General features: G+C 37.0%; 1 protein-coding gene across 2 annotated transcripts in view; it reads left to right on the forward strand.

The window, feature by feature from the left end:
• ANKAR (ankyrin and armadillo repeat containing) overlaps positions 1-13,483 on the forward strand; it is a 69,858-nt gene that overhangs the window by 26,857 nt on the left and 29,518 nt on the right. For both annotated transcript variants that reach the window (XM_014784680.2, XM_087435477.1), the window contains 4 exons: positions 2,126-2,334; positions 5,229-5,333; positions 6,736-6,977; positions 11,458-11,626. In XM_014784680.2, the coding sequence (XP_014640166.1) occupies positions 2,126-2,334; positions 5,229-5,333; positions 6,736-6,977; positions 11,458-11,626 (725 nt within the window). The remainder of the gene's footprint in view (positions 1-2,125; positions 2,335-5,228; positions 5,334-6,735; positions 6,978-11,457; positions 11,627-13,483) is intronic.

Here is a 13,483-nt window from a genome sequence, read left to right on the forward strand (position 1 = left end):
AACTTTGCAATAGGAAAACTTCCAAAAGTCTTCTGTTTCACAATTTAGATGAGTACCAACCTTTATGGTGGAGGTATAACTTCTCCCAAGGGCACATTCTTGGCTAGTAATCTAAAGACCAGGTTATTATTTTGAATATCTGAACCTGATTTATCCATAGTTTCATTCAGATATTTCTGAGTCTTCAGGTAACCTGTCTCTTTTTATTCAGTGAAGAAATTAATCCTCCCTCTTGGTTGGGGCAGAGATGTGTGTGGAAAAAGCTTCTGGGAATCCAGGGCCTCTGGCTACTCGATTGTCAAACTAATAGAGTCTGGAAAGAGTCATGGAATGTGGAGACCTGAGTTCAGCTCCTGGTTCTGTCATATTTTGACAATGTGTCTTTGAGCAGAAGGGAGCTAAAAGACTGGGTGGATTATAAAAGGTCAAACAATTAGATATCAGAGGTAGAAGTAAGAAGCTATCTGTGACTTAAAGAAGAAGCCAAGGATTAGTGGAGAAGACAGTTACGAAGGTTGAGATCTATGTGGAGCTAATGAGGAGTGTCACCATGCTGGTGTGTATGAATATGGAGCACAAATGAAAGTATCACAAAGAACTGAGAGATCAGAACACAGACGGTAATTAGCATGACTGCTGAAGTCATTGACAATAGGGGGAGGCATGTTGGTGAGGTGATACATGAGCCAAGATGGTGGAAAAGGACCCAATTGGGAAGGGTGCAATGGCAATATGGAGCTGGGAAGGGTAATATAATTTATTTTACAGCATATTTTTCAAATGAGGAAAATCAGAGTGATGGTGTTAGAAGCAAAAGTAATCTTTATTCCTACCATTGAGTAGGAGAAAGCAAGCAACGGGAGAACAGTCTTGTTAAAGTAAAAAAGGGAGAAAGTGAAGAGATGTTTACTCATAAAGGGCAAGTTTCCCCAGGACCCAGGAAAAAGGGGATAAAGGAGAGGCTTGGGGCCAGCTGGAGAGAGGTGAGACTTCAAGGACAGGCAGCAAGAGAAAGAAGTTTCACAAAGACAGGAAGGCGTGGGTATAAGGATAAAAAAGTAATGTTTGAGGCAATGTGATATGGTGAAAAGAGAAGGAGAGGGAACTATGTATCAGGACTGTGCTAAGCACCTTATTCATCCCTTACACCAACACTGTCAGCTGATTGCTGTTACCCTCATTCTTTTACAGATGAAGAAAGTAACCCAATTTGCTTAAGGTCACATTGCTAGTCAATAGATCTATTAGTTAAGATACAGGTGAAGCTGCTGTGACAAAGATACCCCCAAATATTTGCAGTTTAAAGAAGATAAACATGTTATTTTTCATGAAATCTGGGTTGGTGGTCAAGGGTTGGCATAATGGCTTGACAATATCAGGGACCCAGACTTCCTTTTCTTGCTTCTTCACACGTGGTTTCCATATCCTGGTACAAAATGGCAACTCCTGCTGTCATTATGCCTGCTTTCCAACCATGAGAAGAGAGAGAGAGGAAAAGTAATGGCATACACCTTTTCTCTTTAGGGAGTTGCCAGGTAACTTCTACTAACATCACATTGGCCAAACTTAGTCGTGTGGCCATACCTATCTATAAGGGAAGCTGGGAAATGTAATATTTGGCTGGATAGCCATGTGCCCAACCAAAAGATCTTCACTATCTAAAAAGCAGATAGTGGGTTTTTGAGAAAAACTGTTAGTTTCTGCCATGATAAGGAAGCTGGGATTTGAGAACTGAACATGAAGTATAAAGAAATGGATTGGAACACTACCTGAGCCTCAGTTTCATCATTTGTAAAATGGGCTGATAATACTTGCCTTGCCTTTTCCTTCACTCATAGAGTAGTTGTAGAGGAGATAGAGGAGTTCTTATTCTAAGAACTTCGTGCATTATCAACTTCTGAACAAATTATAAGGCATGATAATTAAGTTGGGAGGGAGGGTAAGGACAGCCAAGGCAAGGGAGGCCAATCTGCTGACATGTGGAATGTACAGAACAATAACACGTAAGGAGGAGAAGGTGAGGGTACAAATCAGACTTCCTCCAACAGCAATTTGGGTAGTTTTACAAAAAGCAACTCTGACACTATGTGTGTGCTCTTATTATAACATGTTCCTTGATTTTTAGGAATCAGTGTACTCCACTCTTACTCGCTGCCACTTCAGGAGCACTGGACACTATCCAGTACCTATTTTCTCTGGGTGCTAACTGGAGAAAAACAGACATTAAAGGAAATAATATAATTCATTTATCAGTGCTAACCTTTCACACAGAGGTCCTCAAGCATATAATAGAGTTAAATATTCCTGAACTCCCAGTTTGGAAAACTTTGGTTGGTGAGTATAGAACACATAATCTCATTATAAATAAATGATCTGATTAGTATTCAGTTTAATTATTGATACTTACTCTGAAACAGAGCAAATAAAATAATGCATGCATATATATATATATATTTTTATAATTTTATTTATTTATTTTTACCCCAAAGCCCCAGTAGATAGTTGTATGTCATAGCTGCACATCCTTCCAGTCGCTGTATGTGGGACGCGGCCCCAGCATGGCCGGAGAAGCGGTGCGTCGGTGCGCGCCCGGGATCCGAACCCGGGCCGCCAGCAGCGGAGCACGAGCACTCAACCGCTAAGCCACGGGGCCGGCCCCTGCATGCATATATTTTAAACATTTAAAAATCATGAAATAAACATTTTTGAGTTAAAACTAGAAATGCAAATCATACTGAAGTATTTTTGTGTGTGCAAAAACAGTTTTATTTCTAAATTAAAATAAAAGAATAATAACCAAAACAGACTATATTTTACACAATTATATTTATTTTTATTTTCCAACTTTCTCCAGAAGGAAATTAAAATTTGAATGGAAAAGACTCCCTCCAATTTATTCCTCACCTCCTAATTTTAGAGACAGATTCAGCAACATCTTTCCTCATATTTTGATAAATATTTTGTGAAAAATTCTCTTCGAGATTTTTTTCCAAATTTGTATTCAATCTAGACAGAAATATGATAAAAGTAAGGGTTACTAGGAAAATTGAACGTACACATCTCATTTTGCTCCCTCCCAAGACCCCACAAGAATTACATAGAGATTAAACAATAACAACGCCAGCAGCAAACAAGCATTCAAGAGAAAACAGGAAAGGATACAACAGTGATGCAACGTTGGAAACAGATAGGCAAGTCTTAGAACTTAGCAGACAGGAGAAATCATTCCAAGCCAACAGTGGGAAAGCTGAGAACCTCTCCGACTCACACCATAAATCCTCAGTAGACTCAAGAACTGGCTGTGCCAGTGAAGCCTACTCTCTGCAGAGGCTAACCAGGAAGGACTTGAAGATGCTAACGGGAGAATTCTCCCCAACAAAACAGCAAACTGGGAGTCTGACCCAAGAGAAAAGCAAAGGGAATTTCAAAGATGATAGCAAAGGGAAGCCCCAGAACAGAAACTGTGTACCCAGGCCAAAGGGAAAATATGGGAGGAATTACCCATAGGTACAAAGAAAACTAAGCAAATGAAATAAAATGAGGCAATTATTGCCTCCAGGAAAAACAAAGAAAGGAGATGCAACTATAGTACACTACAGTGCTTAGCTGTGAATAATATCTGTATAGGCATTGTAATTAAGTATTGAATATTCAGTTAACTAAAAACTATAAATATGGGGAAGGGGAAGCAGAGAAAATGGCAGAGCAGTGTTGAAAGAGCTACTTTCTCATTTAGCACAACATGAAGTCATAATCGATGATGTCTAAAAGCGATATAGCAAAAGGTAACGGTATATAAATATTGAGAAATATGGAGATATGTAAATCACAGAAGGTCTAGGGAAGGAGTCCAAAGTGGTTATACCTGGAGAGAGGAATCAGAAAAGTGGAGAGGATGGGGCAAAGAATCACTATATTTTGCTGTAGGCCTTTTAGTAACATTTAACTCTGAATCATGACCATGTACTACTTTAATGAAATAAAAACTAAAGCAAAAAAGGAAACAAATTGGAGAATGAGAACTGATATTTTTCCCAACAACTCATTTGGGATGGAATAAGATATATTTAAGATTTTCAAAGTAGAATGGTCTACTGATTCAAGAAGTCTGAATAACTGGTTTCAAAACTGGCTCAGTAACTGATTCCCAGAACATCAGGGTACCAGGAACACATTCCCAGAACATCAGCCCTAAGAGATACTGGAAAGTGTTTTCAATGTTTATTTGTGTACATATATATCATTATATCTTAGTCTTTTTAGGAGGAACTAAGACGACCATCCTGTTAGTTTTAATGGAGTAACATATGTGAAATACCTTAATAATAGGAAGCTCCACCCTCTAACGGGAATAGCCTAATGGCACAAAAAATTCCTGACAGCCACTCCTTCCTACAGCCATTGTTGGGAAGTCCTGATAACGACACAACACAGCAATGACCAGTGAGCATCTGGCCACTGCTTCTTTGCTTTGGGCCCTGGAATAGCTCTCCCTCCTCACACTGCCCATTTCCACCATGAGCAAAAGAAGAATTAGAATTTATTAGAAGTCTGTAGGATTAGCTCTTGGAGTGGAAGTTGAATTTTAAGAGAGAGCACCATGGAGTGATCTAGCCAAGGTTGGAGTTAGAACCAGATTTGTTATTATAGGGGCTGGGTGAAAAAAGATGAGGAAAGGCTACTTCTACATGGTTTTTCTTGCACCATAGACATTGTTTAGAAGCAGATATATTTGTATTGTCTCCTGTCTGGAGTATAAGTTCATTCAAGATTTTTTAAAAAGTATCCTCTTCACACGCAGGAAACGTATAAAGCCTCATATATGATTTAATGGATATTAACTTTTTATTGACAATAATGTAGTTTACTTTGCCATCCTTGAAAACTCATATTCAAATTTTGTTCAACAACTGATTTCAGGCAAGAGAGAGGTGTACCATTTTCCAAGAGAATTTGAACCATGTAACCAGGCAATCTAAGTCATTCAGATCAAAGATAAAGAATTTCAGGATTTTTTATACTCATTATATAGATTATAAACCTCAAAATCATGGGTGTATGCAATCTTTTCAAGCCCCTCACATGCACAGAGGGGAATTTAATGAATGTGGTTTGTGGTGATGGTGGTGATTCAACTCATGGCTTCGCTTGGCTTGTACAGAAAGAGAATCAATCATTCCATTTCCTCTTGTGAAATTACATGTATTTTTCTGTTGAATACTTACCAGAAATGTTGCAGTGCGAAAGCTATAAACGAAGGATGATGGCTGTCATGTCCTTAGAAGTAATTTGCTTAGCAAACGATGGATACTGGAAATATATTTTGGATGCTGGTGATGTAAAATCTATTAACTATCTTTTGCTTATACTGTTTTATATAGAGCTATATTATATTCAGTCAATCACTTTAAAATGTATTTTTAATTGTGAAGGACACTTTCTAGTTGATTTTAAGTTTCTAGTTTTCATTTTTCTAAGATCACTTCCTTTACCTGTCAACCTTATATTTTATTTTCCATATGAAAGCTACACATCAAAAAACTAAATCCCATTTCTCTAAAAGTTTGCAAACTTAAAGATGATACTAAATTACTTTGCCATACTACCTCTTATATTTACTTTTACTTAGAAATTATCCCTATTCTGTATTTGCACAATTTAATTTATTAACGATAGCAGTTACAGTGTCAGGCCTGGGCTTGTAACTAGCTCTGTATTTAGAACTTAGGCTGATTGCTTACCCTCTGTAAGCCTAACTTTCTCATTAATAAAATGGTTCCTACCTCATAGGGTTGTTTTGAGAACAGCACCGTCCAATATAACTTTCTGAAATGATGGAAATGTTCTGTCTGCACTGTCCATTATGGTAGCCACTACTCTAATGTGAATATTGGGCACATATGAGATGCTTCATAAATATTTGTTGAATGAATAGATGAATGAATGAAAAAATTATTATAGGTAGTCCCCTAAGGTGTTCTTAAAAACACGTACGAAAGCTCTTTGTCCAAAAAGTGAACCAAACAAGTCATGAGGAAGGTTTCATTCCGGGTAGCTACATACATACATATATACATACATACATACCTCCCTCCCTCCCTAATTATACCCATAACATTTCCCAGCATTTTGTGTGTGCTCTATATTGTGCTCTTTTCTTTCACATTGAACTGATGTAAGTGTAACAAGCATCCAGCTGAAGCCAGATTTTCTATTTTCACCATGCCCAATGATTTCCATCTTTGAATCAATTGTAATTAATGAGGCGAAGATTGCTTTTTACAAGAATCAGCACTTTTTGTTTTTCAGTTGCTTGTATAAAATATGGGTAAAATATTAGAAAATGTTCAAATAATTTCACAAACACTGCCACACAAATTTGATGCAATAACCAAAACTGAACTCGACCATATGGTTGCTCAAAGAATTTATTTATCAATGATGTTAAGCCAAAATTCAGTGTTTTCAAAGGTGCCTTAGTGTTAGCAATATGAAATGTATGAATGTGTGTTGTGTGAAAATCAAATGAGTGAACAATGAGAGCTGCCTATACTGTAGACAAGACAGAAAAGTGCATTCATGTAGTTTCAAATGATAATTTTATAAATATTTTATAGAATCATTTGCTAATTGTTTATATGGCACTGCCCATGAACATTATTTAAATTTTATCATGATAAATTGACTACAAATGTTACAAATAATTCATGCATTTTCTTGGTTTCTTCACTGCAGGCACCATTCCTGCTTTAATCAATCTATTAAAAGGTTCCGAAATAGAATTACAGTGCAAAACAGTTGGGTTATTGAGTAATATCTCAACCCATGTGAGTGTAGTGCATGCTGTAGTAGAGGCAGGAGGCATTCCAGTTCTGATCAACCTACTGGTTTCTGATGAACCTGAACTTCACTCTCGCTGTGCTGTCATTCTATATGATATTGCTCAACTTGAAAACAAGGATGTTATTGCCAAATATGTAAGTTCTTTTCAAAGAACATCATTTTGACTGACAGTCATTCCCTTATATAGAAGCTAGAAAGATACATACCCATGTTATTATGCAGTGGCAAAACTCTCAGAGAAGAACTCCAATCTCAATGAGGATGGCAAAGAGCAAACCTGCCACAATCCCATAAGTGCTAAAAGTAAACAAGAGCAAGACAATACAGAGCAAGCACAGCAAAGGCGTGAGCTTCAGCAGAGTTTCCAGCTCCCCATCCCCAAGTCTCACAAGTGACACAGTGGGCCCAGATGGATGCTACTTGCACACTGGGTTTGTGTCATATCTGAGGAACCTTGAGCTTAAGAAACCTATTACTTTGGTAGCAACCAGTAAGCAAGCCTGTTCTTTGTCTGGAAGGAGACGTAACCACACCTCTCAAGATTGCTAGCTACATAAAAATCCTGAGGAATGGCTCAGGTGAACGAGTTGTTACAATCTTGATGCACTCACAGTACAGGTAGGAGTGCAAGAGACCCAGGGAGGACTGTTTCTCAACAAAAATATCTGGTAAAACTGTCACCTGGGATAACGTGGAAGGCAGGCCAAGTGCCCACTTAGCTCTAGAGGATGTGGTTGCTTCTTGCTATTTAGGAGAAGAAAGTACAAGAAACCCTACCATTTTGGCTATTTCCCTTCTGGCTGGGAAATGTCGTCTAATTGTGTAGCAGAAAGAATTAGAAGAAAATTATTTTTTGTGAACACTAAGAAATCTTTGCTATGCTGTATTTCCTCACATAAAACCCACCTTATTATGTCTGCTAATGTTTTATATTTAAGATCTTTTAATATATTTTATAGGTAAGATTATTTTTATAGTCTTCTTCAGGTGACACTTCTTCATTATGGATTGAGTCATTTAGCCCGATAAAATGTACCGTTTTTGTCAAGTGTAATACGTTTGCCCTGAATTCTAGCTTGTCCAAAATTATGTTTGTGATCTCTGTTTCCTTTGTGCTATCATGTTTAATTTGGCTTTGCCCATCCTTTTCTTTTTAACTTTTCTGAGTCATTTTATTTCTTGTTGGTGGGTCAACATTTGGAAACTATATTAGAAATATAGACACCCCCAGGCCCACCTCCAGAGTTAGTTAGTCTAAGTCATTTAGACCTTATAATCTCCAATGATTCTGATAATTACCCTGAGTTAGGATAAATGTGTCCCTTGTATGCAGTATATTTAGGTTTTGCTTTGTCATTCACTTTTCATTGAGTATAGTTCATTGACCTTTATTGATGTGACATGTTTAATCCTAGTTCTGTCATATTTATTTATTTAATATTTACTTGATCTTCTACTGTATGATCAGTGTTTTCTTTCTCTTTTTTTCTTTATCTTTAAAGTCTGGGACTTACACATCAATGTTATTTACCTATTTTTCCTGAGAACTGGTGTAACTTTTCAACATGCACATTCATCTTCTTTTATTTTTGGAATGTTTTCTTGAATTCATATCTTTAAATATTTTTTTCTCTAGTATTCTTTCAGTTCATTCATACCAGTACTTTTTGAGAGTTTATCATATGGCAGGTACTATTCTAGATTCTGGGGTTATAGCAGTGAACAAAACAGCCCAAATCCCAGCCTTCATGGAGGTTTTATTCTAGTTAGGGATAACAAGACAATAAACAAGGCAAATAAGCCAAGTATATAGTAGGTTAGATGCGAATAGGTGTTAGGGAGGATAATAAAGCAGGGAAAGGGGAGAGGGGGAGCTTGGTGAAAAATATTTCACTAAGAAGTTGGCATTTGAGTAGAGACCTAAAGTAGATGAGGAAGTGTGCCATGTTCTTCTGTTTCAAAGAGCATTCTAGGCAGACAAAATGAAGTAAATGAAAGTAAAAAAGTAAATGTAGTGGGAGTGTGCCTGGCATGTTCAAGGAATAGCAAGAAAGCAAAGGTAGCTAAGAAGAGAGAAACAGGAAACATTTCTAGCTGAGTAATGGTGGACCACATCATGTAGAGCCATGTGAGCAATTGTTAGACACCTTGGCTTTTACTTTGAGTATGTTAAGCTAGTGAATGATTTTGTTCTAGGAAGTTCCATGAAGAAATTTACATCACTCTACCTTCTATGTTGAAATAGGCAGGCAAGGGTGGATGCAGCGAGACCAATAAAGAAGCTAATGCAATAATCCAGGTGACAGACAGTGGTGTCTTGAACCAGGGTGGCAATAGTGGAAGTGGTGAGAAGTGATCATATTCTGTATTACTTTTTGAAAATTGAGCCACCAGAATCTGTGGGAAAGTTGAAAGATCTGGAGGGAACTCAAAGGAGACTAAGAAGGAATGGCCAGTGAGGTAGGAGGAAACCTTAAGAATCTGTTGTGCTATCAGCCTAATGAAGAAAGTGTTTCAAAGAGGAGAGAACGATCAAAGAGGAGAATAGTGTCAAATGCTATTGTAAGATCAAAGTCAAAAATTGACCACTGAATTTATTGACCATTGAATTCAGTGATCAGTGACCACTTCTCTTTAGGAATGCCAATTATTTGTGTATTGTATCACCTTTTCCTTTCTCATCTATCTATCATTTTCTCTCTAGTCCTTTTCCACTCATTGGTTCACTTTATTTCACTTTTTCTCAATCCCCTCCTCCTTGTCCCTTGCTACATTTTTTAGCATTGTTTATTTTTGTGTGGATTACAATTTGGCTTTTGTATCTCTCCACATTTTTCCTGAGCTTTTCTCGCACTTGTTTTATCCTCCCTCGTCTCAAAAAATATTCCCTGAGCGCTGGTGTCTCTCCTGTGCTCTCTTGTTTTATAGAGGTGATTACTTCATTAATTTTTTTCATTGATAATAATATACCTCTTTTGGTTACAATTTTCACCTACTTTGTGGCAGTGTTTTTCTGATGAGCATATGTCATTTGTCATAAGTTTTTCCTATTTTTTTTCTTATAATATATTTGGATAGATCCTACTTTAGTTCCTTTTTGACCATTATTCATCTTTGAATTAGGGGAGTTCTTTCTGGTCCAGCTATTTGTAGGAAGTGTATGTGGGAAGGGGCCCAGATCCATGTTCTGAGCTAGCAAGAATACGACTTATGCCACATGGTTGTATGTATAGGTCCTTTCAGCTTTACTTTTCCCTAGCCAACAGAGACTGGTGCATAGTACCTCACAGTGTAGATTCTATTTCCTCCACAGTGTGAAGCCCATGTCTTCCTTTTTACCTCACGAATAGACTACTTCTTCCAAACATATCTTGTTGGTATGATTCCTTATTCATCTTTGCCTTCCTTAACTTTTGAAATTTATGCCAGATTGGTCCAGGAAACAGCCTGCTGCCATCCTGCGTACCCATTTCTATTGTTCCAGACAGGGAATTGTGTGTTTCTTTTTCCGCTCCTCAAGGTGGAGCCACTTATTTTGGAAAACTGTGCTCTGCCAGCATTTCCTGTGGCCAGTGGCCATGGGAGATCTCTCTCATCTCTGCTTGAAACTCATACACCTTTATTACGGTTCAACATTACAGATGTCTCCTAGCTTTATTGAAAATAAGGTTACATTTCTGTTTCTGTTTCTTATCTTCCTTAATACTCTTGCATTATTTCTGTTAGTAGGGAGAAATGTCATCTTTGCTCTATTTAAAATTACAAAATTATTTGTTGTTAGTGCCATGGAGTGGATTCTGACTCCTAGTGACCCTGCGTACAATGGAGCGGAACCCTGCCCTGTCTTTTGCGCCATCCTTTCCCCTTCTGGCGCTATATCAGACAATGCTCTGCTGCTATTCACAGCGTTTTCATGGCCAGTTTTTTCAGAAATGGGTGACCAGATCCCTCTTCCTAGTCTGTCTGAGTCTGGAAGTTCTGCTGAAACCTGTCCACCACGGGTGACCCTGCTGGTATTTGACATACTGGTGGCACAGCTTTCAGCATCACAGCAACACACAGCTGCCACAGTGTGACAACACACAGACTGATGATGTGGTTTCCTGCCCAGGAAATGAACCCGGGCCGAGGCAGTAACAGCACTGAATCTTAACCTCTAGACCACCAGGGTTGGCTGGAAATTATATTCACATTTAAAAATAATATTTTGTGTTGCACAAATATAATTACCAATTACCACTGCAATGTCTACAATGGCAAATATTTCCAAGTGGGCACTGTGTTCAATTGATCTTACTCAGCTGCTTCCCTTTTTAGGTATTTATTAAATGTTACAATGAACTTGCAGCCTCAATTTATTTTGGTATAGAAGAGGCTATTTTAAAATATATTTATAGGATACTTACTTTAATATTAAAGCATAAGATATGCTCAAAGTTGTATTAGCTGTCATTTAATGTGCCATATCAGTAGACACATTTGTTTGTGGGCAATCATTCTCTCCTAAATAAGCAGATATTTACAGTAAGAAAGATTACAGACTTGTGTTTTTAAAAATAATTGCATACATCTTAAATAAATTCAATTGTAATTGATTTTTTTGTTTATTTTTAGAATGGAATCCCAGCTCTAATAAATCTCTTACAGTTAAACATAGAAAATGTGCTAGTCAATGTAATGAACTGTATACGAGTATTATGTATGGGAAATGAAAGCAATCAAAGAGCAGTGAGAGACCATAAAGGCATCCAATATCTTATCACATTTCTCAGTTCTGATTCAGGTGAGGCTCTGTTTCTATATTAGTTTAAAGTGACCAGATATATTAAGTGAAGCAAACACAGGTTTGGACTCATCCTAGATGAACAGATGTCCTGGATTTATCTTAGAACGGATCTAGACACATGTAATATAACCTAAAAACCTGGAATACTTAAATTTAAACTGCTGGGTTTATAAAAGGAATCGACGCTCAAAGCCCTAGTTTTTGAAGAATGTTTAATTAGACATTTTTATAATGGAAATATTGGCATGAATAATGAAAATAACGCAGTCAATATGCCCAGGGACTCAAGTAGATGTCTCCTTGTGTGAATAAAACACATATTGATCATTGGAAGTTATTTTTCAAGTTACAGCATTGACTTCAGATTTGCTGTTAGATATTTGATACCAAAATTCAAGGTCATCAGGTCATTAGGGTAATTATCAGACTCTGAAGTGCATATCAGTACCAAGCACACCAGAAGCTCTGAGGTAGTTTCTGCAGCCACTGCAAATGGTCTGTTAGGTTCTGTAAGAATTATCTCATTCCAGGGAGTGTACACATAACAATGTAAGCTTCAAATCTATGGTTTTCCCCAAATTTGGGGGAGATAAAAAATTGGAGAAAAGCTTGTCTGTTTTTCTTCCTGCTCAGTTTATCATCTGTTTTTCTGTTCTAATTCTCTAGGAATATATACAGAATAAACATGTTGGTTAAAATCTAAGACAAGGTTATGGATAAGAGATTGTTGCAGAGGGCATTCTTTTACTGTAGAACTTCAAATTTAAGCATTTTCTAAGAACCTCTATCATGTAGTGAAATCATTTGAAAGTCCTTTCCCTTCATTACAAATTCCTAAGGTCATCTGGTCTAAGTTTCCCTCCATCACTAACTCTGCTCTACCTTGATCATTTAAGAACAGCATTAGAGAGAGCCAACTTGTATGCATATTTTAACCATAGAATTTTTACTTATTTACAGTTGTTCTTTATTCTTTGTGTTTTATCTTCTTAATTAAAATTTAAAAAGACAGGGACTAGGTCTATTTGTCATCCTCCCAACCTCAGATGCTTGAACAGAGCACAAATTATAGAGGCAATTCGAATAAATAAACAATAAATGAATTCATGAAAGAAAGCTACAGAAATAAATTATTGGAATCATTTCTTTTTTGGGCTCTTGCCTTATCTGAAACCTACATTAAAGTGATTTATCCTATATTGTAATCTATATCATCTCCTTACTCCAAGGAAGATAAAGAACTTAATTTTCAAAAAAATTTTAATTATTTTTTCTCTCCATTTATAATTTATAAATGCTACATTTATAATTTTAGTGCTTTAACAAATAATTCTCATGGATGTTAGCTGGGCTTTTAAGTTGTAGAGCATCACAAAGGAATTTTATTTATTCCAACATCTTCCTAACCATTCTATAAGATTTTATACATTAAGGTAAAATGGCCCCAAAGTAGATTCACATGTAGTTTCTTGAGACTATAGATTTGTTAACATCTCAGTCTTAACCTCTGTCTCCAGGGGTTCCTCAACCTTTGCTGTGTTTGGTTGGTTTTAGGCCTTTGCTTCATCCATCTTTAGCTGCCTGTTTTATACTCTTCTACAAATGTATGCCCATGCATGCATGTTTTCATTCCTACAGTGCTTCTGATTTCATCTTTTTCTACGGCACACAATTGTCCTGGTTTGTGTTATTAACAAAAGTTTATATGACATCACTATGGAAATTCAAATATGTAACAGAAAGCATACAAAATGCTTTTCAGCTCCAAACTGAGCAAAACTTAAAAAGCACGTCATCCTTCTTAGAATGATTATTCACACATTTCACTGAAGAAATGTGTTTTCCCCAGACTCC

This window comes from Ceratotherium simum, chromosome 9 (assembly GCF_057802395.1).
Source record: "Ceratotherium simum simum isolate JZ-2026a chromosome 9, ASM5780239v1, whole genome shotgun sequence".
NCBI lineage: Eukaryota > Metazoa > Chordata > Mammalia > Perissodactyla > Rhinocerotidae > Ceratotherium > Ceratotherium simum.